The 26,413-nt window shown below is 43.1% G+C and overlaps 2 protein-coding genes across 3 annotated transcripts in view; both read left to right on the top strand.

The window, feature by feature from the left end:
- Positions 1-9,203, top strand: part of LOC119378852 (probable serine/threonine-protein kinase ifkC) — a 73,733-nt gene extending 64,530 nt beyond the window's left edge. Inside the window, exons 15-16 of the mRNA XM_037647895.2 lie at positions 4,372-4,467; positions 8,965-9,203. Of these exons, the coding sequence (XP_037503823.1) occupies positions 4,372-4,467; positions 8,965-9,129 (261 nt within the window). The 3' untranslated portion in view covers positions 9,130-9,203. The remainder of the gene's footprint in view (positions 1-4,371; positions 4,468-8,964) is intronic.
- Positions 9,204-25,309: 16,106 nt separating this feature from the next.
- The window catches only part of LOC119378851 (transcription factor E2F4), a 44,409-nt gene continuing 43,305 nt past the window's right edge, over positions 25,310-26,413 (top strand). The window contains exon 1 of one of the 2 annotated variants that reach the window (XM_037647891.2): positions 25,310-25,453. In XM_037647891.2, coding sequence (XP_037503819.1) covers positions 25,343-25,453 — 111 coding nt within the window. In that variant the 5' untranslated portion in view covers positions 25,310-25,342. Of the gene's footprint in view, positions 25,454-25,537; positions 25,708-26,413 lie in introns of those variants that run through there. The other variant, XM_037647894.2, reaches the window with a different exon arrangement.

Here is a 26,413-nt window from a genome sequence, read left to right as displayed (position 1 = left end):
TGACGGCACTAGGGGTTTTTCGGCGTACAATTTGAATGTCCTAGTTATATACAGCTTCGCTGTGAAAAGGAGAACAAAGTTTGTTAAATCATGTAGTCCCCCATTAAACACACTTTTGGACACTTTCGCGGAAGCTTGATTTGAAGCGGATCTCCATCGTCCAGGCAACCCGGTGCATGCGCAAACGATAGTCTGGAAGCATTGTAAGAATGCTCTTGCACAAAGAGGCCTCAGAAAGAGGGAAGGGATTGTCGAAGCAGGTTCGCTTTTTGAGGCTAGGTAAGTGACGTCGTGTTGCAACCAGCAATACAGTCGATTGAGAAGAAAAATAACCTGGCTTTCACCTTGTATTCGTCTTAGAGGAATGCATTAGGGACATTGTAACTAGGATTTACCATTGAGGCACTGTTGTACGTCACGGTATTTGTCTACCACGTCTGCTGATAACCACATAGATGCATTTTAGAGTGTTAATTTTATTGATCCAGTATTCTGTTTATTTGATAGTTTCAAAAATAATCGCTGAAGAGATTATTCCAGAACACTCAACTGCATGACGCCCATATTTTTGTATTATTGAGTGAAATAGGGAGTGCTCCTGAGATGATTTTCCCCATGAGGTTTGGAATGAATCGAAATGTTTCTAGCTCTTCATAAGCGCCCCATAATAATTATTCAGGTGCTTGAATGTAAATGCAACTTGCTTCTCCAGTGTACTCCGGGATGTGAAATAGCTGCTCCAGAGTGCTCCCAGATGCAAAATTACCTGCTCTAAAATGCTCCAAGATGGATATTCTTGCTGCTCCAAAGTGCTCCAAAATGAAAAATTTGCTGCTCCAAAAACTGCTCCAAATCAGAAGTCCTCAGTAGCATCACTGGAGGAAGCAAGTTTCATCAGAGTTGCAGAAAAATATTTAAAAAAAAGTTTTAAAAGTGCAGCATTTCCCTCTATGTACAGTCGCGCCCAATATGAGTTGTAACATCCTGTCCAGGATCACACTGGCACCAACACTGCACGGTGGCACCAACATAGTAAACAATCTGTGGTGTAAACACTGTTTCAACTTCTGGTATTTACGAAACCAAATTCACGTTTGCCTGTGTTAGTGTAGGCTTGGGGCCCCTTGAACCATGGCCACTGTGTTGCAACTCATATTGAGCGGCACTGTACACTGGAATATCGATACCCCTGTTTGCCTTCAGACCCGTTCTGCTGTCTTCAGGTCTTTTCACGTTTCGCTCATTTTCCGTTCTGTCACATGCTGCATGATACTTGACTTTTGTCAAGTTTCTTTGTTGTCCATCAAATTTCAGCCCCATATATTAGCACAGGCAGTATGCAATGATTGTACGCTTTTCATTTTAGGGAGAGCAGCAAATTGCCTGTCATGAGAAGGGAATGATGTGCAACATCCCATCCTTATTTTTCGGTGGACATTCTTTTCATGAGTAGGCTCCCCTGTTAGTAACTGACCTTGGTATACATGCTCTAAAATGTACAGATTGTACAGATTGCAATCAGAATTACATGCAGATGTACAGATTCTAAAAGTTGGCTGCCAATTGTGAACTTTTCTTTTTGCAGGCTATTTATTGAGGGAATATTTTTGTCTTCAGCATACTTACTTTTAGCCGTACTTAAATACTTTGTCAGTTAAGGTCCTCTAAACATGTAAAAGGGGATGCATAATTGCAGTGTAATGAGTAGAGACTGGATTTAGGCAAATGCCTATTTTGTTCCTTGCTCTCCTATCGTGCCATTTTGATATATGAGCATGAATTAGAGGTTAAGAAGGGCTTTTATAGTGTTTTTATAGTGCCTATAAATGCCTATTTTTGGCGTTCGTGCCTAAATGCTTACAAATGCCTATAAATGCCTATTTTCAAAATTGGCGCTTATATGAACGCTGTTTAGCCTCAAGTTTCACTCCCGGGTGCTGTTTGAGACCGTTATTCATGTTACTGCGTAAGATTCACTGTTGGGAACTATGGGGTTCAACCTAGTTCTCTAGTTCAACCAACCAACAACCGCTAGCAGCAGTAAAGCGGGACACGCCGGCGAGCATTTGCCGCTGCGCTGACATGGCCTGAGCGGTTGGCGAATGCGAAACCGCAGAGAGCCTTCAGCGGAAAGGAGAGTGAAGAGAAAAAAAAAATAAAGAAAAATGTGATGTGCACGCAGCTTTTGTTTTGTTTGTAATTTACTTTTTAAGGTGTTCACTGCAGTAGCATGGCCAGAAATCTTTTTCGGGGGGGGGGGGGGGGGGGGGACAATCATACTTTATATATGTTCGTGCATGCATTTGTATGTGTGCGTGTGTATACACACGCAAAACTGAAAAGTTTCGGAAAAGGGGGGAGTGGGGAGGTTGAACCCCCTCCCCGCTTGGCTACACCAGTGGTTCACTGCCAGGGGTGAAATTGGCTCTACGCAATTCGACCTGGCCTATAGGAGGAATCCCTCCCTTCTGGTCTTTTTGCAATCTGGCTGTCTGCTCCTGCTCTGCACTTCTCAGTCATGCCGGAGAGACACTCAGGAGTGTGTTGATTCGACAGTGGACACTTGACTCAGTCTGCAGAACACGGGAGTGCGAACCGTGTGGGACAAAGCGCGCTATGTGCAACTGTTGGCGCATTTGTGACATCTTAAGCAATAACATCTTTGTTTTCCTGTCGTAGATAGAGGTCGCGCACGTCTTTGTTTGAAATTATTTGAATTTATGTGAAAATTTATTGTGCCTATATTTACGATTTTGGAAGCCTAAAACGTTGTTTTGCCTTCCTATTTTTGGCACCTAAAAGGAGCTTTTTTAGTGCCTAAAAATTCAGCCTCTAGTAATGAGTTTACATGTTTTTCTGCATTCTTTTTAATTTTACTTTGATTCTTATAATGACAAGTGTTTTCTGAATCTCTTACGGTCATCTGAAAGTGAGCTTTAGCCAACATTCTCCAATCATGCTAACCTAATTAAAGATAAAGCATTCTTATTTAAAACGGTAATAAGATTTTTGTTTGCAAGACAGTGCGTAGCATGCTTGACAAGTATGGCACCTGATAGAATGGGGCGAAAAAAATATTGGAGATAAACCATTTTTCAGTGAAATTGAGATTCCTTTTGTATCCGCAAAAAATTTATATGCGTAACACTGTCTGTCTAAAAATATTCGTGAAAGGTAGAACTTTCATTGAACTAACATGTCATTAGATGTGAGATTTTGTGAATAAGCCCCAAAATTATGCTTCCTTTCCAAAGCCGCATAGCCCTCTGTTCACTTGCTTGGCAGCACATTCACGCTTTCACTTAAAATATTTCAATTTCACTTAGCCCAACTAATTACTCTGCTGAGTCTGGCGATCATGTTCCGGCATGTCTACGAGGGCTGTGGACGTTGTTGTGCCCGGCCTTTGCAGGCACCGGAGACTCGGGAGGAAGATGCAGAGGCAACATGAAAAGATTGTAGGGAAACTTAACGTGGTTTATTTACATTGCTTACGTGGCGAGAATTTCGTTGCTCCTTGACGAACATCTTACATGACGAAGATCTCGTGTCCAGTGAGCCCGCGGGGGCTCCTTTTTAAAGGTACTCTTTTCCCCAGATCCCTAGACGGGGAAATTGCTTCAAGTGGGGAAGGTCCAATCACGTCACACACAGCACTAATTAGGGTGCCGCCCACTCGCCCAGGTCAACGTCCTCAAAGAGGGCGTAGCCACTGCACTCTCCCGTTGTAGCACTAAGAGGGTCCTTTCTTGACACGTGAAGGCCGCAGGAAGATGGGTACCACGCTCGGACAACCGGGCGCATCAAAAGGTCTGCCGCTCCGAAGCACTTCACCGCTCTCTTAGCGGGACGGGCTGTCATCCGTGCTGACGCCGCTGTCTCTTCAAGGAAGATGTCACGATCGGAGACCATTATGGTCGTCTGGTACCTCCCTGCTGTGTTGGGCTGCATAGCGCCTCACTTCTCGTCTCGGGAGGACAATTCAAGTGCTTGAACGGCTGTCAGCAGGCAAGCAGCCCTTCGGCGCCTTGTTCGAAAAACAGGGGACGCCGCTTCCTCTTCGGTGCAGGTGCCGATCGTAACAACATGTAGAGGATATGCTAAATATAATTGGAGCACCATGCTACATAAGCACCAGGCAGAGCATAATTATTAAGCTAATGAAAATGCAGGTATTCTAGGTGAGCATAGTAGATGGCAAGAAAGCAAATCCCCTTGCAGATCACAAGAGCACCGCTCACAGCGCTGCCGTCAGTGGTGCATAGGAACAGTAGCTTGAAATCCTAATGCTTAACAGTGCAGCTTACCAAGCTAACATGGTAATGGCAAAGTTTGTAATCTCAGTGTTATGCTTGCATCATTGTGTTACAGGTGAAGACCATTTTGGCCATGTGCAAGAGCGATCCTAAGGAAAGACCAAGTGCAAACGAACTCTTGATTTCACCTATATTTATTGACAAAGACAAGGTGAGCTACAGGCTACAAAAGATCCCTGTATTGTGACGTGTGGTTGTACTTGGCAACGAAAAAAAGTGCACTGTCCTGTTACCTTCATTTCCTTCAGAATTTTTGCATTAAAGGGGTGGTGCCACCAAATTTGTGGCTTGTGCGTTCTTTGCTGTAAGCGTTTCCTATAGCTCCAGGAAGCATGATGCACGCACCAAGATTCATGTATTCTCGCTAAATAATTTGATATCGCCTTTTGATGTGGACATCTTTCGGTTTCGGTTTCTGGGCGCCGAGGTTGGGCAGTGACGTAGAAGTGTAGGAGGCGTGGTCACGTGACCACACAAGGCTGTGACGCACTTAGCCAGGAAGTTATCGAAACTCGGCGAGTGATGTAGCAACCGATGCTTTGCCGGTACTGTAATGAACTAAAATATATTCTAGTTCACTACAGCCGGTACGTGCGTTGCGGAAGTGGCGGAGGTCCGGAGGATACTCACGTTAATACAGCAGATTTGGTGTGACGTCACTACAACTTTCGTTGCCCATCCTACAGATCTACGTCAGTGTTGGCGCGCTAGCGATGGGTTTCGATCGGGAGAATGGGCCTTTAGGTACACTTTGGAAGTGAATTAAAATATATTCTAAACGTTTGCTGTGCCCGACCCTTCGTGTGGAATGTCCTTGCGTACAGAGGAAACCCACAACAGGCTTGTTATAGCCTCGAAATTTGATGGCACCACCCCTTTAAAAAAAGTTTTGCTGGTTTTGGCACGTAAAACTCCAGAAGTTATTAATACTATTATTTAAAAAGGTTTTTCCTTATCTGAAGTACACCACTTAAACTTGTCTACGAATTCTGTATTATGATAATATTAAAGGGGCCATGACACAGTCGCCCAAAGATTTGTGGTTTTCAGCAAAAATTAGAAGTAGAGGGTCTATTATGCCAATACAGATTTCAAAAGTGGGCCGTAAGAGAATCATCATCATCATCATCAGCCTGTCTACGCCCACTGCAGGCAAAGGCCTCTCCCATGCTCCGCCAATCAACCCGGTCCTGTGCTTTCTGCTGCCACGTTATGCCTACAAACTTCTTAATCTCATCTACCCACCTAATTTTCTGTCTCCCCCTCACGCGTTTGCCATCTCTTGGAATCCTGTCAGTTACCCGGTTATCCTGCTGACGTGCTACGTGCCCGGCCCATATCCATTTCTTCTTCTTGATTTCAAATATGATATCCTTAACCCCCGTTTGTTCCCTGACCCACTCTGCTCTCTTCCTGTCTCTTAAGGTTACACCTATCATTTTCCTTTCCATCACTTGCTGCGTCGTCAGAATATCATCAGTGCAAAACAAGCCCTAGATGTCGCCGGTTGTAAACTCCGCCCACCGCCGGCGACTGCCATTTTACCATGGCGCGTGTGACGTCACGTGCAGCACAGAACGGAGCCGTCGTCTTCTACCAAAGTTTGAGCCGCTGCAAATCGTTTGATTTCAGTGCCAAGCTGAAGAAAGCTAAAATATCTCGATATCACGTGCAGCTGACCACGAAACAATATCGTTCGCCGCAATGCAGACGCTTGCACAGCTAGCTGCTTGTTACATTGCGGCTCACGAGTGCACCAGTGTTGCCTGACTCGGGCCGCTCGCGTGTTTATAAAAATATTCGACTATAAATTAAGTTCTCGACCAGTTGCGCTAAAATTTCGCCAGCTTATTTGTGAATGCACAAGGATTAATCCACATAACACAGATTATGGTCGAACATTGGGTGTCATGGCCCCTTTAAATGTCACACTTCTTGTAGATTGATTTAGCACAACCATTGAGCACATCAGAAGGCTTTTTCAAAAAGCTAGAGTAGCACATCAACTTTATTAAAGGAGTACTGACATGAAAATTATTTTCCGTTGTTGTTTTTTGTGTCAAATGAAAAGCCAAGCCCTCAGGAGCCTAGAATATGTACTGCTAAGCATGAGGGCACCCTGAAAAAGTACTTACAGTGTGTTTTTAGAAGCGCATTTCGGTTCTTACTGTATCCTGATGTGACAGCACAGTATGAGCTTCTCATCACATGCTTGCACAAGATATTGTGACGTTTCCATGGCCGCTCTGCACCCTGGCTCCATTGGTGACGCACAAGTGGCCAGTTTGCAAGTTTTAGTGCCTTGCGTCATCACAACTAGCCAGGCTGCTGCGTGAAGTCACCAGAATTAGTACTCTAGCCTGACATCAAGCTAGTGTCGATGTCGGTAGGTGCGCCATGGGAAAATCGACTTTAATATTAAAATAAAATATCTTATCAGCATTTGCTGAGCTTCACACTTGCTCAGAGCCATCTCTGCATACAGGAGATTTGTATGGCAGAGTAAAATCGCCTTCTAAAAATGTTGTCGGTACCACCTTAACATCATGTCTATAGCAAACAGCATACCAGTGCCTTTCATTATACTCGCGGACAACTTTTCTTGGCAATGAAGGAAAGGCTATGGGGGCGGAGCTGCTGCACATGTACAGCTCCGCGTAGTAGTCCGGTTCGGCGCGCTTTTCGAATTTAGTTTTGGTTTGTGAACCTTCCATATCTCCTGTGACGGCCGTTTGATTATTTGAGCGGCCGTCTCAGGCTTAGACAGCCATGTGTTAGTGAAATTCGTCACAAGCTCCTTCAGAGAGTCATCGGAAAAGCTGGAGGGTGACGAGCGCTCACCTGAAGACGAAGACTCCATTTTGATTGTAAGGTGCACGTAAAAGGTGCGACGTTTTCACAGGCGCAAAAACGTGAAATAACGATGCATAAAGTAAAACAAATACAGTAGACTCTCGATAATTCAAACTATCAGTTAATTCAAACAAATCTTAAATTTTTGGTTGGCCCACTATGTTTTCAATGTATTTTAAAGCTGCTTAATTCAAACGGCCTCACTGCACTAATTCGGTTAATTCAAACTTTTTGCTTGTCCATGTCTGGAAATATCTGCTGCCTTTGTTGCTTCTAGCTGAACATTCACGTTTTTCTGTTACTAACAGGTGCAAATAAAGCCGATTGCCTGCCTACAAAACGGCCATACTAGCTGAACTTTGCGCACCAATAATTTCGTGCTGACCGAGGAAAAAAAAAACGCTACGGTCTGGCCTTAGATCTATCGCATGCCAAACATTTCTTAAAGTCACTTTCTCCGCAGTATGCCATGCGAGAAAGCGTCCTAAGAATTACAAGGGGCTAGCAACTGTCGTGGGACGCAACACATTTCATCCCTTTAATTACACAGCTGTGCGTGCCTTGTATCATAACGAGTACCAGTATTATCACTGATGTCTAAAAATTTTACTGGCAATCCTGCAGAGCAGTCTATGATGTTGCTGCGGCACTGAGAAACAATAAACATCGCATTGTTAGTTGGTGGGTTCATATTTATGTCATATTTATGAGAACTTCTGATAATTCAAACTTCGGATAGTTCAAATAAAATCCTGAGGTCCACCAAGTTTGAATTATCGAGAGTCTACTGTATAAATATATCCTTGGTGCGTGCTGACCCTCTTTTCAAACAGCGCTCCTTAGAAAATAAGGTAACATTGTTGTTTTTTATTCTTACGCAGAAAACACTGACGCAATCGTGGGATATTTTTCAGCGGTAGCACACGCGTAGTTCGGCTCTGTAGCCTTCTCTTCGACGCCAAGAAAAGTTGTCCGTGACTATAGTTAGCGTCACCGCAACATTCACTACAGTGCTAGTAACTGCTTGTGTGTCTGGGCATGAGTCTGCCATCGTGGCCTTATTGAAAAACAACTCTACTGGTATTTCAGGCCATACAAGTTGCGCACTGCCTCAGCAATGTCGCCTATAAGGTTGTTGTCCATGGTGCTGAACTTGATTTCCTCTGTTGTCGAACTTTTGCAAAAGTGTTTCACGTTGGTGCACATGAAGCTTTACATATACACGCTGTCAGAATTTAACCTACATTGCACTCGGTGTTATCCATCATACATGTTCTTACCTTCAGAGCTACCTTTATTGCTGTTAGCCTTATGAATTAATGTTATGGATAACTTTGTCTCAGCTGAGATGGTCAATAACTACAGGAAAGCAATTGTGCAATTAATGGGGCTGCCACACTACAGGGGAGTGTGAGCTGCATTCTAGGTAACAAAAGCCATGATTGTGGGACATTTTCTCCTCTTGTCCAATATATTTACCATATTTACTCGAATCTAAGCCGATGGTTTTTTCGAAAAAACGATGTGCGAAAGTGGGAGGGGGATTGGGGTCGGCGTATATTCGAGTGCAATGATTAAGTTTTTTTTTTTTTTTCTGACCTTGCGAATTTTGGGGTTCGGCTTAGAATTGGGGCCGGCCTAGATTCGAGTGAGTACGGTAAAAAATAGCACAGTTTTGCAAGCCTCTGTACTTTACCCTACATCTTTAAATATATGTGGAAGATTAATATACACATGCTTTTCTATCATTTTGATAATTTTTTTCCTTGCATTTCCATCCCCCCCCCCCCCTCAGATGATCAAGGAATTAAGAGCAGAGCTGAAAGAAAAGGATGAAAGGCTGTCTAGCATGGCATATGAATTGGCCCTCTTGAAAAGCACTTTAGAGAAGGTGAAAGTGGAGCTGAAGTGGTATCAAGATAACAGCGGCGTTCTGATGTTTTCACATAGTCCGAGCTAGGACTATGCCTGTGATATTAGTCGTTTGATGTGTTCATTTACGTTTTGTGCCAAAGTTTTCCAATTAAAAATTTTTAGATTATTTGTACTCCTGTTGAATGGTTGTGAATTGAATTATGTTTTAATTTCCGTACACATGCCATGAGAGATGCTAAAGCAGAAGGTGGGCTCTGGATTAATTGACTACGTATGGCTCTTTAATGTGCACTTAAAAAGGGTCAGTAAACAACCCCGAGGTCTAAAATTAGTAAAGAGATAAGTGCACGCTTGTACGATGTGACCATGCTGCTGCAAGAATTTTGCAAATAAGTGTTGCAATAAGGAAGTTACAGAGGATACAACAACCTTTTCACAGCCATGTTGGCTGGTTCCGGTTTCTCGCTCAGCCCCCCTGTCATTCTCCACCGTGGAGCAAGGTGGGCGTAGTCGCTCGTTGTGACTACGCCCACTTCGCCAACGTAATGACGACGTAAGCGATTTAAGTCATCGGTGTGCAGCCAACAGCCGAGCAAGGCTTTCTCTACATGTTACCATGTTGCTCGTGTCAGTTGAGCGGCTCTGGTGCGCATTCTGGTTGGACGACGTGACGACTGTTCAGGCTGGCAACCGTTCTGCGGAGCTACAGTTTTCGAGGTCAGCAACCATTAGCAACAGCAGACGACGCTGGCATGTTCTTGAACATGTGGGTTCAAGCCGCCGCGTTTATGATGAAAACGAGGCTTTTGCATTCTCAGATCGTGTTTTTCAGCCACATGTGGTGCGTCACCGCTGTCATCTGTTTTCGGGGGATTCTACGCGCACCACTTTTTGTTGTTATCATTGTTGTTACCACATACAACTCGTATCGCTCGGTTGCATTCGGCGCTATGGCAATCTTTTATTTATGCTATTGACAGCTTGCAGGAATGTGGGCACAAACGTGCACGAACTTTTTATTACAGTGAAGAAAAGGCATACAGTGGCAGTGGCATTGCACGCTGTGATGCTGCAACGTTATCTACAAACAGCCAGAGAAGTACCAACCTTGCAAGTTCAATTGTAGATATATAGGTTGTAATGTAGTAGATAGATTGACTGGTCAGTGCTATTTATGATTGAGCGCGGGTGTATGATAGCGCACGGGTTGGTGACGTACTTTTTACTTTGCTGTTTACCAATTCCTGTTTGATCTTTAAAATGTCAAAGTGAGCTCGATACAATGAAAAAATTAATGTATTACAAGTTTCAGCAAAGAACAAAAAGCTTGTTGCCTGTTGTAATGCGATTCATTACAACATGCATTGAAAGCTTTGTGTATGTGGAGTAGTCGTGCCTTACGAGAGATGCTAGGTTATGAGATATTTTCAAAATCATGCAAATATGAAGCGTAAAAATTATAATGTTTGTTTAGATTGTTCACAAGACACCTTGTTGTGGCTGAAAACACAAAATTTCTGTTGTTTTTTTTTGTGTTAAAAATGCCACCACAAACAGCTGTTGTATATACTCATCTGACGGCTTCACTATTTCTTTGGTACAACCCATTCATTGCTACATTCCTGTTGCTAACCTCATCTTCTTTTCACTCTGACGATATGGATCATTAAATACCCCGACTGTCTAAGCCTCAGTGAGGAGAATATATGATAGCACTGAGGGCACATATTCAGGATTTTATTTGGGAGAGGAGGGTCAACATGTCGGACCTCTCCACCCACTTGGATGTCTTATGGATAATGCATGACAAATTGTAGCTGTTTCAGCTCTCTCACTCCCCCCCAACCCCCTTGAGTTTTTGGCAAGAGAAAATCTTCTGTTTGGCTGTGTTCACAACACAGTATGGTCGGCATGTTTGGATGAAGTGCCCTTTTTGGACCCCAATCCACGAAACTTGTTCATTAAAGAATGTTTGTGCTACATCTAAGGTAGCAGTTCTTTTTCAAGATCATTGTATATCTCGGTGTCTTCTGGGAAGCCTTCAAAGGTACCCTTAAATCAATGCAATTCCCTGTGTCGAACTAATATTCTGCTGGCTGGCATGGTCTAGTGCCAAATGCATTAAAATATGGGCTTCAATCTAAATCTAAGGCCTCTATAATCTGTTGTGATATGCACAACGCCTCCTTCTAAGGTGCATTTCTAGCTGGCAATGTATTTGGGGCATAATCATTTCAGTAAATTCAAATAATTTATCACTCTTCAAATTTATGAATTCTAGAGGTTTCTGCAAAGGGAACCTGGCTGCAAATGTAATTGAGCTGAAATCTGTAGGGCTTTGGAAGCGTCAAAATGTGTTCATACCTCAATGGCCAGAAGGAACACTTCTGTTAGCTTTAACTCCAGCTACATAAACGAGAACAACCACAACAAAGTGTAATACTCTGGGCAAGACCATGTTATTGGCCCAAGGCATGGCCTTGGCTTCAACTAGGTGGCACTCATGACAACTTGTGACACAATTTGTGATGTCTTCTTTCTTGGTTGCCAAGTTAATCAGCAAGCTATTTTATAGTATGTTTCCCGAAATTAGCCATGTTATCCTGATTTAGGAGTGGTGTGAAACTCCATGAGGAATTTCGGCACTTTGTTTTCCAGTACGTATTTTGTTTGTTTTTCCATTGATTATGTGGATGTAATGTGTGCCTTCACACTTTACATTCACACAGTCATGATGCGGAATGACAACATTCAAGTGAATACTGAAATGCGTGTGAGCTGCGGCAGTGTTGTACGCCTTGCCCTATTAAGCATAAGCTGTGTGCATATAGCTTCTTCCCAATGACAACTTTGTGAACTTGTTGTGGAATGTGGAGTTGAGCTGGGGCATTGGCATGCTAATGTTTTTGTCATAGATGAGGTACAAAATCAAATATCAGCCATACTTTACTAGCCCATTAAGCCAATTTTTTCCTTCAGCTGTGGTAGTTAAATGTGAAAAATGTAACGTAAGTGTAGTGGGTAGGTCAATAATGGTCCTATGCTAACAGTTTGAAGTCAGTGTTTTCCATATGGCTCCTGTAATATTGAAGCATCATCAGCAAATTGCACACCCTTTTTGAGTTGGTATGATTAGGCATTTTGTCTTGTTGGTACAGTCTCCTATCATAAAGCAGAACAGAAGTGGCCCAACAGTCCTGCGAGCACCCCACGAGAATGATTATTTGACGATCTCATTACTTTCTTGATAATTCAAATACTCTATCCCTTGGTGTTCTTATTTTACTATCAAATACGACTTCAGCGAAACCACCTTACTTCTTCTTGTCACAGCGGTGATGTACAGTGCAACATATAATTCATGCATGTATTGAGGACCGAAGTTTACAAGTGCACAGAGGGCAGTAATGCCTACAAAAAAAAAAGGCCCAGGTGGCTGACCATCTGCTACTACATTTCATTTAAGAAATGTACAGTACAGCAATAAAGTGGTCAAAAGGTCAACAGAGGCTAGAAAAATATGGAAAATGCATACAATGACATACACAGCTGGCCAGTTGTTGTATTTTATTTCAAACAAAACCAAGATAATCATCTCAACCACTTCGCAGCGCAGGAAAAACAGACACAAAGAAAACGACACCAGACAACATACGAGCGCTCGTATGTTGTCTGGTGTCGTTTTCTTTGTGTTTGTTTTTCCTGCGCTGTGAAGTGTTTGAGATGATCAATCAACAGGCCCAATTCACCACAATTCTCAAGATAATCAGCTAAATAAACCTTGCGATGGGTTCAGTGATGTCATGCATGAAAGGGTTTGCCTTCTAGCATAGCTGCTTAAATGGATGATGAAACGAAAGCTCATGTGGTGGAAAAGACGAGCTGGGATGGGACATTTAGCCACATGTGCTGTCATATTATTTGCAACATTAATTGCATTAATTTATTGTCTGCACAACTTCTGCATCCTCTAATGAAAGACGATAATGCTTGCATTATACAAGGTTGTTTATTAGCAACATGCACAGGATATTATAGTATAGGGTAGCAAGGAAACATTCAGGCCATTCTTGGGCTTCAATACAGACCCACAGATAGTTCCTGGGTACACCTTAAAAAAAAAAAAAAGAACAATATGTTCCGTGCAAACGTGATACTGTGATCATGTTCAACAGCAAGCTAGTCACTACACAAGTAGTATGAGAATAGCCCTATCAGCACTATAAGAAACAATTTAAGAAGTCTATTGTAAAGGCAGAGCAGCCGAACCAATGTGCTGAACGTGAATTGATTATGCATTCACATATACTATACAAATCCACACATCATCAGTAATACTTTGTTCCGTCTCATATTTTATTGCGATAGCAATTATATGGACAGTCTCGGCTGGTTTTTGTCCGTACCCGTCGCCGTCATTCACGGTATATGTATAAGTATGTATATATATATGAAAGTCCCAAAGAAAAATAATTTAGAAAAATGCTTCCGAAGTGCGGAATCGAACCAGGGACCGCTCGCTCCGCAGCCTGTGGCGCTAGCCACTACGCCACGAAACGCTGATCCTCTAGGGAGCTAACGGTGAGCATTATATACACACCCTTTACCGCTGGCCGGACTGAGAGACGGCAGGCGCTTATAAGCGTTTCTTCATTGCTAGCGAGATGGCGCGAGGAGCGCAACGAAGGTCTTTCGCTCACTGCAACGGCCACGTTTGTGAAAGGAGCGCGCTGTTCAAACAGAAATAAGTAACAACTGCGACATTTAGTTCGCGCTTGTCCTGTGTGTACCTGTTCGTTCGTTTCGTGCATCCTGCTTTATGTTTTAGCAGTGCACTTCAAGTATCGAGCTGTGACGCATGATAGTTTGCGCTTGTCCTGTGTGCGTTCTTTTCGTGCGTCCTTTGGGCTCGAACGACGCACTGGCAATTTCGAGCTGCTTTCCGTTCTTCGTGTTAGATTCCAATTTGTTGCTATTGCATTCATTGCTTCGCCGTTGCGGCGAAACTGTGACTTTTTTTTACCATTGTACAAGCACAGCCAAAGGGCGGGTTTGAATCACCTCTGAAATTATTGTTTGGATGGGTGTGATCACGCACACATACACTCAAGGATGTACATACATAGTGATTATACTGCCCTCCCACCCCCTCAATTCCTGAAAATAAAATACTATCTATGCCCCTGGCAAGAGGTTTTCATGGTTATAAACAGCGCGAAGAAGACGCGGACAAGAAAAAACACGGGACTAGCGCTGCTCTAGCGCTGCGGGACTAGCGCTGTTCTTTCTTGTCCGCGTCTTCTTCGCGCTGTTTATTGTAACCATGCATTCTTACCAACTGGCTCGCATTCACTCGCTTTTAAGAGGTTTTCATTAACGTAGCCTGACAAATCAGAGCCATTGTAACTTATTGCTCTGAAAGGAACCTTGAGCGGGTCTTAATTCTTCGTTCAGGATGGCAATGTGGGCATCATACTTGTGCGTATGAGTCGACATGTTGTAAGCTGCTTCACAACTTATTTGCCCATGCATTGTTTATAGCAGCACCAGGGTGTCGCATCAAACCCCAACCAAAAACTGTACCCAAACTGTAATTTTAAGCGAGACTGAACCCAAATCACTTTTCTCGAAACACGCCTGAACTCAAATGAAAAAATATGTTATCAGTTTAGAGCAATGGGTTTAAATGTAGGACATCAAGCCGAACCAGTACCAGAACTGAACACATAACCGAAATTATGTTCTCTGAAGACTGTCAGCAACCACATCGTAATTTGCAATACCAGTTATTGGTTCGCAACAAAGCGGTTCAATGTTGGTGTAAGCAACAGCATATGTTACCGCTTACATGGAGAGATTGAGTGTACCAATTCTGGTGCAGTGCCACTGTCGCATAGACAACTGGCTTCCAGAAAAATCGACAAAGGGGGTCACTAATGGCAAACAGTCACCTGCCATTGAGTAAGTGTATCTCACCCTTGTGCTACCTATCAGTTTGCTTTCACAAGTCACAAACATAAACAAGTATGTATTCCTTCAAAATTATGTATGATGCTGTGGCTCTTAAAGGGACCCTGTGCCCCAAATGATGCATGCTGCTTTTATTGTGTTCGCCAGTAAAAGTGGCAAGATGAAAGCGATTGGATCTCAATAATTTCTGGCAACAAACATGACATATTAAACTGCAAATGTTCATTGGCCTGGATTAAAGAATGTACTGTGCATGCTTGCGATGTGCTTATTATCATGACTTTAAAAATAGAAACATGTTTTATGCTTCCCAGGGGAACAAGAAAGACGCACATTCATGCATAACAGTTTGCTTTTGTGTGAAACCGAGACAAGCAGTGCTGCCCAACATGCTATGCGAACTGCAGTCTTGCATTGAATTTCTGCATTAGGAGAAAACCATTTATTTCCTTATGGGTACTCTCAGCCTGGTTGTAGTATCTGCTGAAGTCATTGTAGTGCTCAGCTGTCAGCGTTATGGCCCATGTGGTTATTGTAGCCCATAATGATGCCATCCAAAAAAATGTGGTGGTGGCTTTAGGTAAACTTCGGTACCACATTATTATGTAAGATGCATTTTGACTGGAAGGAGAGAGCCACCATGCTATGTGAATGAAACGTGAAAAGGTGTGCCTGTAATTGTCGTCTGCTTTCATTTTGAATTTGTATGTTTTTCAGCACTTTGGTTTTCTTGCGTCAACCTTGCTAGTTCCTTTTGCATTCACTTCAGAATCATGCAAGGAAGAGGTTGCCACGTGAAACTCGGCTTGTAAAATTTCATTGCAGGGCTTCCTCAACCTTTTGGGGCAGTGGGAATCGTATGTCTTACTTTTTTCTTGGCCATGTTCCAATTTTTTAGATCAAAACCACTGAATCTATTGCTTTCAGATTTTTAGTGCGATCGCGGGGATGTTCTAGAAAGCGGTTTTGGTTGTTGTTTTCACGTGTTCCAAACGAACCATTCCGCTTGCACGCGCTGTATCCTTTTTTCATCAGATTTTGGCACGCTCTCCACTCGATTCAGCACGAGCAGTAAGCTTGAAAAGTTTATTTCATACTCACGAGTTCCTAAATGTGCTGTCTCATTCCTACTCATACAGTTTCCTCAAAAATTTGTGCAATACAATATTCACAACCTTTTAGCAATATATTTTCGAGAACGTAGCCAGTATAACATTGTGTGCAACTAATTGCAGTATCCAATCTTCATTCTGCTTCACGCAGGAAAGTCTCTTCCTGTGGAGGAAGAGCTTCCTCCACGGACAAAAATTAGACTGTTGCAGGCATGCCCAGTACCCACATCTGCTGCTCGAGTGCCGTTAGCAAGTGGATGCACAATAGATATTTCGTTGACTTTTTCGTGATAGAGTAGGTATTTGTAGGCTCTGTCCTTTGTGGTTTGTAAGGCAGCAGTAAGTTCACATAAAAAAATAAAAGTACTTTTTTTCTGAAACGACTGTCTTTCAGTGGTCAGTGGGACACACATGTCCCACTTTTTCAGATACACTCATAGGGCAGTGGGACACATGTCAGTGTGACACGTCCCACTTTTTTCTCGAAAACCGTTAATAGAGAGCTCAGACTTTGTACATATAAGAAGCTGATAGAAATGACAATGCCACCTTCAATAGATGGCGTGTGTTGTTCATAACATTATGCCCTGTAAAGGGTTAACTCAGTGTGCACTTTGTTTCACACAAGCAGATGCATCCATGATGCACTGTTCTTTTTCTTTTTATTAATTTCAATGTGCCTGATGTAATTCTGCCATGTCACATGTGGTGTACATGTATCAAATTTTCTAGGCTGTTGTTGCCAGCAGAAAATAGGAAACTTTTTCATTGTAGTGCATTCCAATCGAATTTCTGTGGTCAGTTTTTGTAACATTCCTAATCATCTCTCCCAAAGAATTTCACTCTGCAAACGTTTGAAACAAATGTCATGTAATGCGGTTTATTTTCAATTTCAGAATGGTGCCTGTCTAAACTGAGCATCAGCCACCAAGAGCGTGAGCTAGTACTCTTAATCAGAGAGACAATGATGATAGTGTGCCCTTTGGGCATGCTATCATCATTGTCGCTCTGATTAAGAGCAAAGAATAGTCTCTCTGATTAAGAACAAAGAATGTCTCTCTGATTAAGAGCAAAGCATTTGCAGCAAAGAATACTGGCATGCCCTTTGGGCATGAGTATTCTTTCCTACAAATGCCCCTGGAGAAGGACAAATCCTGACAATCCAAAGGGACGAGAGGACAGTCGGGTTGTATAACAAGGTTTCAGACTCTGGACATGCACTGTCTCGACTTCACATCTTCAGTCAGTGGACAGTAGGACCGACTCCAAGATCTAGATGATAGTGTGCATGTACGATGTAGTAGGGAATGCAGTATCTGGCGAGGAGTTTAGAAAACAGGCCAGTGGTGCATCAGCCGGACTAAAAAGTCTGGCTGGTGTGTGTAGGGAGCTTGGTTGTCATCACGAAGGATCTTTTGGAGCCCTTTGTCTTCTGTCGTGAATGAGCAGGCCAGCTGACGGCCTTCCTTAGTGTTTTAAGAGGCTACAGGCAGTGATGTGCACTCTGATGGGTCAAGCCTGTGAGGCAGAAATATGTCAAGTATACAAGTATGTTCACAGCCACACATGAAGAAGAATGAAGAAGAAGATAACGTTTAATGAATAGAAAGGAGGAGAGGTCAGCCTGTAAAGCGAGTTGAAATATGTGCCCCCTTCTCTCCTCCCGCCATTTTCACTGTTTCATTCGCTGTATTTATTAGCCCGACATAGGCGGATAAATACAGTGAATGCATGCACATTCAATAATGCATTTCATCAGAAGCACGCTATGCATTCTTTATGCTTCGCATCCGCCGCTATATTTAATTTTGACCCATGACCGAGCAAGAGCCCACCCTCCAAATCTTGTCGGATTATTCTTCACCGAAGGGGGGGAGGGTGCTTGCTCGGGATTTTATGGTAGTGCACTTGAAGTGTGTCACTCTGATAGAATTGCAAATGATATGGCATGCCAATGAGGAATAATTTGAAGAAAATTTTTGATGCAATCCTGCTATCAGACTGTCCGTTTGCTACAACAGAAGAAGGACACCCTCCTAGCAGATGATGTCCTCATATTGTCAGCTTGCCTGCAGCAAAATGTGACGTCTTTATGCTGGCCAGCAGAGGTGAGGCATGTGATAACCGCACGAAGTCCAACATGGTGTGTTGGAAAATCTCAAGAAAGGACAACAATGTCTTCAATGTAGCACAACCAAGTATTTGCACTTGTAGCCATGAAGGATTTCAGTAATCATCCGTTGAAAAAAATTTGGCAGATCCCACGCGTTATGGGAATCGGTTTCATGTGAAGCAGTCAACGAGTAAAGCTGGAAGAGTGGCCTTCATAGACCTTGTTGCTCTTTTAAGGCAGCTATTCTACGCATACAATTGTGAGGTACCCACTTTGCCGTAATCATCGTCATTTTTCGAACTAGGGAAGTACCCACTATGCCAGAATTGTCCATTTTGCGAAGTAGCGAGGTACCACTGCGCACCTTTAACGCAATATGCGACCCTACCTATCTTTACATTTTGGTTATGCTGTGGCTGATGATGATTTACGTCTGAGCCCTTTGTAATGGGTGGGAAGCTTTAGACCACCCACTCATTACGCAATCCACAGTGCGTAAAGCCATGGTATTATTTTGCTCTCCTGCCACGCGCTGTATTAAATCTGTTAACGTGTTCGCCTGACATGGCGCCTGTGTAGGGTCTTTTCCCGAAAAAGTTTCAAGCACCATCGTGGCTCTGTGGTAGAATACTCGACTGCCACGCAGAATGCCTGGGTTCGATTATTGCTTGAACCCTGGTTTTCTTTCTCATTGTGTGCAATAGCTGCAATGGACACTAGTGGCGGCGGACAACTACGCCACCAAAATCAACTGTTGTGAGCTCATAACATCTGGTGCTCTAAAATAAAACTGAGGAAGAGCTTTGTGTAGACATCAAATAAAAACTAGAACAAACTTTTGGACAGAATAAGATGGGCTTTACAGCAGCTACCTTCAGGATAAGCAGGCAACATCCCTTTTAAAAGCGTTAAGAAATTTTTACCAGAAAGTATGAAGACCATCACTAAACTATGTGAGCAAATCTGAAAGACTGCAGAACACCCAATAGACTGCAAGAGATCCATTTTCATCCCACTGAAGGCTAGATCCACCTGCAGCAAATGCTACTCCTCATCCCACTGCATAAAAAAGAAATGCAAAAGAATGTTTAAATTATAGAACCATTGCCTTACTGTTTCGTAAGTAAACTCCTCTAAGTAGTCAGAAATGGTTAAAAGACATGGAAAGAGGTATTGTAAAAGAGTTAGGAAATTTCAGAAAAGGGTACAGTATACCAGAGACAGCACTGAAAACATGGCATTGTTGATGGAAGCATGTAAAGAATACTAAAAGCCTTTGTATTATTGATTCATTGAATATAGGAAGCTTTTGACTGTTTACTACTATACAAGATCTGGGTGTACTTTAGGAAAATTGTAATTCCCATCATTTTACTAAAAAACCCATACACCAGACAAAAGGTACTTCAGACAGACAACATAGATGGGTTTAAGGTTCAAAAAGAAGTGAGGCAAGGCTGTATTAGATCTGTTTCAATACTTGTTTTATACGCAGAATATGTACTCAAACTGTGATGTGTAAGATGGGTACAGTAGTAACATTTGGAGAAAGAAAAGTAACCAGTTTACAGTATGCAGACATAACTACTTTAGCAGCGGGAAGTATAAAGGATTTGAAAACCCTCTTTTTTTTTTTTTGTATAAGTGAGAAGGTTTGTATTTTTCTAAATATAAAAGACAAAAGTTATTACAACAGGTGAAAAACATATGATTCAGATAAATAACAATGTAAGAGACTACGTAGAACATTGTGTTTTTCTGCGGTCCAAAATAGACAAAAATGACAACTCTGCCAGAGAAATTCAGCAATAAATAGCACTAGGAAAAAAAAAATTAATTGGCTGACTCTCAAAGATTATGAAAAACAAAGCTGCTAGTTTCAAAATGAAAATCTGCTATGGTTAACATCCTGGTCTTTCTTGTGACACAACCTTAATGAAAACCACTCGTACATTACTGTGGCAGTGCGAGTGCGAGTCATGGACCTAGTGAAACTTTAAAAGAAAGTAGGTTAGATTCTTTTCAGCTGTGGTGCTGGTATAGAGTTCCAAGTATCTTACTGAATGCCAGATGAACAAACATCTTAGTCATAAGGGAGATCAATGCTGAGTGTTCTTTTGAAGCAAAGGTAATAAAACTGAAGCTTTCTTAATTTGGTCGCGTACGTAAATATTCCATATACTCCCCTTGGGCACATAGGAAGCATATACAGTAACTCTACTAAAACAAAACCTTTCTTATTTTGGCCATGTCATATGGGCTACCGGTTCATTGGAGCAAAAATAAATGCTAGCCAATGTGGAAGGTAAGACCAAACGAGGTCGCCTATTTACAAGATGGTTGGATTGCATTTTTCAGGCCACAGGGGAACATCTAAGTGGGTTTAAGTGCTTGTGCTAGATAGATCTCACTTGTGTTTACATACTCATGGCACCATGAGTACTTAAAGGGATACTAAAGGCAAATATTAAGTCGACGTTGATTGTTGAAATAGCGGTTCAGAAACCTCGTAGTGCTACTTTTATGCCAAGGAAGTGCTTATTTTGAAATAAAATCACGTTTTAGTGGTCCGCATCGCGTTAGCGCACTTCAAATCACCCGCCTAAAATCAGACTTTCATACGTCACTGCTGCCGTGCCCAACGTTGCCCGCCTTTACTGCGCGGCCGCCGACACTAGTAGCAGCAGAGCGAAAGTAGTGGGATCCACAGCAGCAACAACGGCCATCGAAGCCATCGAAGCTTGCCGCAATCGCCGCAATAGATGTGGACGGAGAACGTGACAACGAGACATTGGCTCGCGACGCTGGGCTCCAATTCAGCGACTTGAGCCCCGATGAACGTGGTATGCTGCTGAGGGCTCGTAGTGCCAGCGTGGTTGCATGCGGCATTTTGTCGAACTTTATGTCAGAGCGACTTTCACGAGCGCGCAAAACACACGCGGCAGTACGCGATCCCGAAACTACCACTTAGACACGACCGCGTGAGCGAAGCAGGGCGCCGGGCGAAGCGCAGTTCGGCGAAAACGGAACCTTTGAATCACGCGCGCTGTTCCCCATGGCAAAGCCACAGAGGTTCTTTTTTCCATGAATCTAACGGAAATGAACAAACAGCATTTTATTACGTCTTTTGATGCACGGAAGGTTCTTTTTTTATTGCTGCCAGTTTGATTACTGGTGATTTATTGTAGGCAGACTCTGATACGTCATCGGGATCACTTCGAAAATCTCCCACTCGTGGCGCTCATCATGTGATACATTTAGCTTAATTTCTCGGTAAGTAGGGCACTGCTGTTGATAATATTGCCGTTTTAGAAGTTGTTGTACATTGAGCTTTCATTCTGGACATAAATTTTTATTTGCCTTTAGTGTCCCTTTAACATTCAAATGAAGGTGCGCCTTTTTTCTTCGGCAGGTTTGGTTAACTGCAAAACTGCATAGTGAAAACGTGATACATTTAACGGATGTGGTTGAGAGACAAGGAAAAAAAAAGATCTAAAGAACCATTGCCTAGAGCTCACTGTTGTTTGGCTAACACATATTTAATGTTTGACGAGAAGCTTGATGGCATTTTCTCCATCCTTGGCAGCTTGACCCAGCCCTTCCAGTTCCAACGATGTTCTTGGTTGGTGTCGAGCTCATTGTTCTGAGTGGCTCTGATGCTCTTGGGCACATCCATAGCATGTGCTTGTTATACAGTAAAAGCTCGTTAATTCGAACTTCAAGGGGACTCCAAAATTGTTTGAATTAGGCGGAGTTCTAATTAGCTGGCGGGTGCCACAGTGAATGGACATCGTACCCCACAGCGCGGGCAGAACCCAAAGAAGCCACCTCTGGACTCGTTATCGCAAACTAGGTGCGTTTGTAGCAAGTGATTTCATAAATTAAATTCATGGAGCTCTAACAGCGAACAAAATTATTTGTTCCCAGTCAGTGATGCACCAGAAACAAGCACCGACATGCATTCAATAAGCAGTGAGCCCTAATGTGAAACATATCATGGTATTTATACTCCAAAACAAGTTTACTTACATGGCAGAGTGAACGCAATCAAAATTAAAAGTAATCAGTAATTAGCAGCTGCTTGCGTTTTTTCTGTCGCGACTCCATGAACATTGTTTGCAGCTTGCCCAAGAGCTCCAGTGCAGCGTCCGAATTCTCACCTGCTGAAAAATGCTGCTGTTTCGTTGTTTTGCATGTCTAGTAAATTTGGTGTGGTTTGGTTTTGCAACACATTGTGATCACTAGAGCCGACTTCTGCGAGAAGCAATGAAAACCAGGGGCTTCCAGTTCGAATTAACCGTTCAGGATACCGTCACGTTCGAATTATCGGGAGCTTTCCCCCCATAGAAATACACAGGGCTGTGCCGGGACGAGGGCATCAGTTTGAATTAATTGTAAGTTCGAATTAACGGGCTTTTACTGTATGGACACCATATTCAGTGTCATGTCTGCTAGAAAGTGCAGGATGCATACTTATTATAGTGCAGGTAGCGATAAATTATAATGGCATCTTCTCTGTTGGTTGCACCTTGTGGACGTCATATGGACCTAATGTTGTTCAGTAGTTCTGACCACAAGCAGCACCATGTTGCTTCTTGTCGCTTACTTCCATTCCAACACATTTGTAAAGAGGTTGGGCTAGCAAAGGTACCAGAGCCATTGGCAACATCATTACATCGTTGTGACACGTTAACCCATGACTCTGTCCGAGTTTTGCAAAAAGCTACTGAAATGGATGCTGTCAATTTGTATACTGTAGAGGCTGAAAGTATTGAGTTCTAGTAATGTTTGCCTGGCATGTGGCGCAATGTCTGGCTTTAACTGCAATATGATGCAAGTGTGCAGGCTTATGTTTCTATATGAGCAGTCACCGTGTACGCCACAATATTGTCACAACGTGCTGCCGTATTCATGTCACATCTGACACATCAATTGCATTGTTTCTTCCACTGTATAGTAGAGCTGTGCGAATACCAAAATTTTGGGTGCAAAGTGAATTCGAATATTGAAGTGAGTGCGAATCGAATTGAATATTTTTCGAATACTTCGAAGCGAAATTGCAGAAAAAAAAAGTTGGAGAGGATTCATAAGCATATTCTTATGAGATAGCAACATGAAAGTGTCTCTTTTCGCTATGTTGATGAAGCACCGGTGGGATGGTGTTTCATAGTTGTCTTATCAAGAATGAGGCAATGTAGAGGCCGAATTCTATTTATGTACATGATTTGGTGCAACCAAAGTGTTGCCGACAACACTTTACACGTGATAGGCAAAGATGCCATTTCCTCAGCCTCTCCTCCTCTTTCAACTTCTGTGGAAGCCGAACTGATGTGGCGGACAAGGGTGTGCTCCCTTCAAGTCCGGAGTTCCAAATCTGCCTCGTAGACGTCGATATATATATAAGAACCTCTGAAATTTTGGATGCTAGAAAGCTTCGGCGTCCGATTTTTCGTACTTCCTGCCCAAATTTCAGGCCCAAAACAGCGTTAATTGAGCCCCCAACTCTGCCACATCTTTCATCTCCATGTTTGGAACCAGCGTTTTCTTGAGTTAATACATTTGCGACCGTAGCGGAGCTTGAAAGGCAACTTTGCCGCACTACAAGGGTGCGATGAGGTGAAGCATATTCAAAATCTAGGGGCCACTTTCAATCGGACGTTGACTGTGTCTAAGCAAAGTTCGACCGTAACGGAGCTTGAAAGGCAGCTTTGCCGCAACACCGGGATGTGATGAGGTGAAGCATATTGAAAATCTGAAGGAATCACTTTCAATCGGACGTTGACTGTATTTGTTTTTGGGAAGTTCGAATAGTAAAATTCTAGTGCGAGTCGAATAGCAAACACTATTCGAAAAATATTCGAAATTTCGAATATTCGCACACCCCTACCGTATAGTTAAATGCCAGCGCAAGACTATATATACAACAGCACTGTGCATAGTCGTACACATGGACAATACACGAGGCTCGATGACCGTTTCTAAAGTTCTGGCAGTGAAACACAATCCGGAGTTTAGTTAAGTGACCATATTCCTCAGACACCAAAGCGGGATGGGGGGCTGGGGCATCCTCGACTTCTGCACCATGCGGTGTGGAGTTCCTTGTCTTGCAGGCTTTCTAGTGGCCAGCAAGCACATCTAATACTTATTGCTTGAATGAACCTTCCTCAGTAGTCCTTCATTTTTGCTGATGTGTCCGTGGTACTGCTCACACGTCATATGCCCATTCACCTTGAGTAAAATAAGCATTGCGTTAAGCGCGGCAGCTGCGTCTCCTCTGCAGTCTACATCTTATTCATCAAAGAAAACACCCTTTGCATTGTGCCTTTGTGCCTGACAAGCACATGGAGTGCTCGATGATTGCCTCAATATTGTTGCAAGCCACATCATTTAACTCGAAGCGCTGAATCACGTCCAGCCACAAATTTCCTAACCAGTTTGGCTCTTCCATTTCTCCAGCCTTTCAGTTGTGACTTAACCTGGCTTAACTGTCAAACTTTGAAGACTTAATCAAATAAGGCGTTCTAGTCAACAGCGACATGACTGAACTGTGAGGTAATGAGCTGCTCACATCATACATCATCCCAAAGCAGTGCTGACATTTGTGCCAATTTCAGGGTTTCGATAAAATATACACGATTCACGGCTCGTGGGCGAGCTGGTCCGCGACTGCGATGAAACACAAAACCTCTACAAACCGTCTTTAAAACGTTTAAAACCTCTATAAAAGGTTTTGTAGAGGTTTCGTGTTTCGTGGGTTGGTACACGTATTCCATGGTTTCGGTCGAAGTTGGGACAAAAACACCGTCCCACCACAAAACACCTGTACCACATCAAATAGAAATAGGACTAAGCTAACACAACAAAGATACAGTGAACTAGAAGACTACTTCACCGTAACAAAACGGTTCTTATAAACCGCCGACACCCCGCCCCCTCCATGCTTTCCCCGCGTTCCGCGTTCACCGCCCTCTTACTCTCCGCCTCCGCTATCCTCAGCTACAGTGGCTGTACCTCAGCTATCCTCCTTCTCTCTTTAGCTTTCTTGTGGTCTCGCGTAAAACCGATGCAGACGAGACTCTTAACGGCCTCGTACGGCTGTAAACATGGCGGACGCATGTGCACCGAGTCGTCATGAGAAGAGCTTGGGTTTGTTAACTACGAAATTTGTGACGTTACTGCAAGAAGCACCTGATGGAGTATTAGACTTAAAAGTGGTAAGGCTTGTGATTGACCACAATTCACTTTTTTACGCTTTTTACCTGTTATCTAATTGGTGATTGGAGTACTGGGTTTGTTGTGTGCAACGCCAGGCAATTTTAAATGCCCGTAGTGGGTAGCTTATACATTGCTGGCGGTACATTTGTTTTTAGATGAACTGCCTTCGAATAAAAAGATAAATAAAGGAGAAAAGCATTCTGTATGCGCTAAAATTGAAATGGTGCGTTGCATATATGCGCGCTCAAAGCCGGTGAGTACGTGTGTTTTTTGCCCAACCAGCAAGTCGTCGCCTGCGTCTGTAAATCGCGTTTTGGCCTCGATGAATGTCACAACTTATTTGCTTGTTCTGTGATTCTGGCAGTCAGAACAAATCACTTTCCTACAATTTATGCAATGGCAAGCTTCCGTGCGTTCGATGTGTAATGTCAGTTTCGAAAATGTACTACACTACTAAAACCCTTAAGAACACGTGTAGCGTCGGTAGTTATTAAAAAAAAAAAAGTGTGGACGTGTCGTACGCTCACTTATTGAAATTACGTGATCGGTCAGTTAAGCAAGCTACAGAAGCGATTTTTATTGTAAATTTTGGTTTGTATGCTTTCTCCGTGTACAGCCGTGCTATTCAAGTTGCGAAAGTTAGCTGAGCTTGGCTGGAACACCCATCAGCATATATCCTATTTAGCCTGTCGTGTTCAAAGCCGTGGATGTGCCTTGCGCTGAATTCAACTTTACGATCGAGATAGCCCGACTAATAACTTGTGTGAATGTTCGTTTGTATGGGGAACGTTCGATTCAACCGCTAGTTAACGGGTTCGATGTAACATACGCGGTGCAGAGGGCTGTGTCGTCTGCATGGGTGCATGGATTAAACGCACAGTAGTCCAGGCTCGCCCAGCCGCTTGTTCGTTGCTGCGTGAAGTGTGTATGTGTGTGTAAGCGCTGCGCCGTGAGTTACC

The sequence above is a fragment of the Rhipicephalus sanguineus genome, chromosome 1 (genome assembly GCF_013339695.2).
Source record: "Rhipicephalus sanguineus isolate Rsan-2018 chromosome 1, BIME_Rsan_1.4, whole genome shotgun sequence".
NCBI classification, from domain to species: Eukaryota; Metazoa; Arthropoda; class Arachnida; order Ixodida; family Ixodidae; genus Rhipicephalus; species Rhipicephalus sanguineus.
Note: the sequence above shows the minus strand (reverse complement) of the source record. Positions and strands in the feature narration are given on the sequence as shown.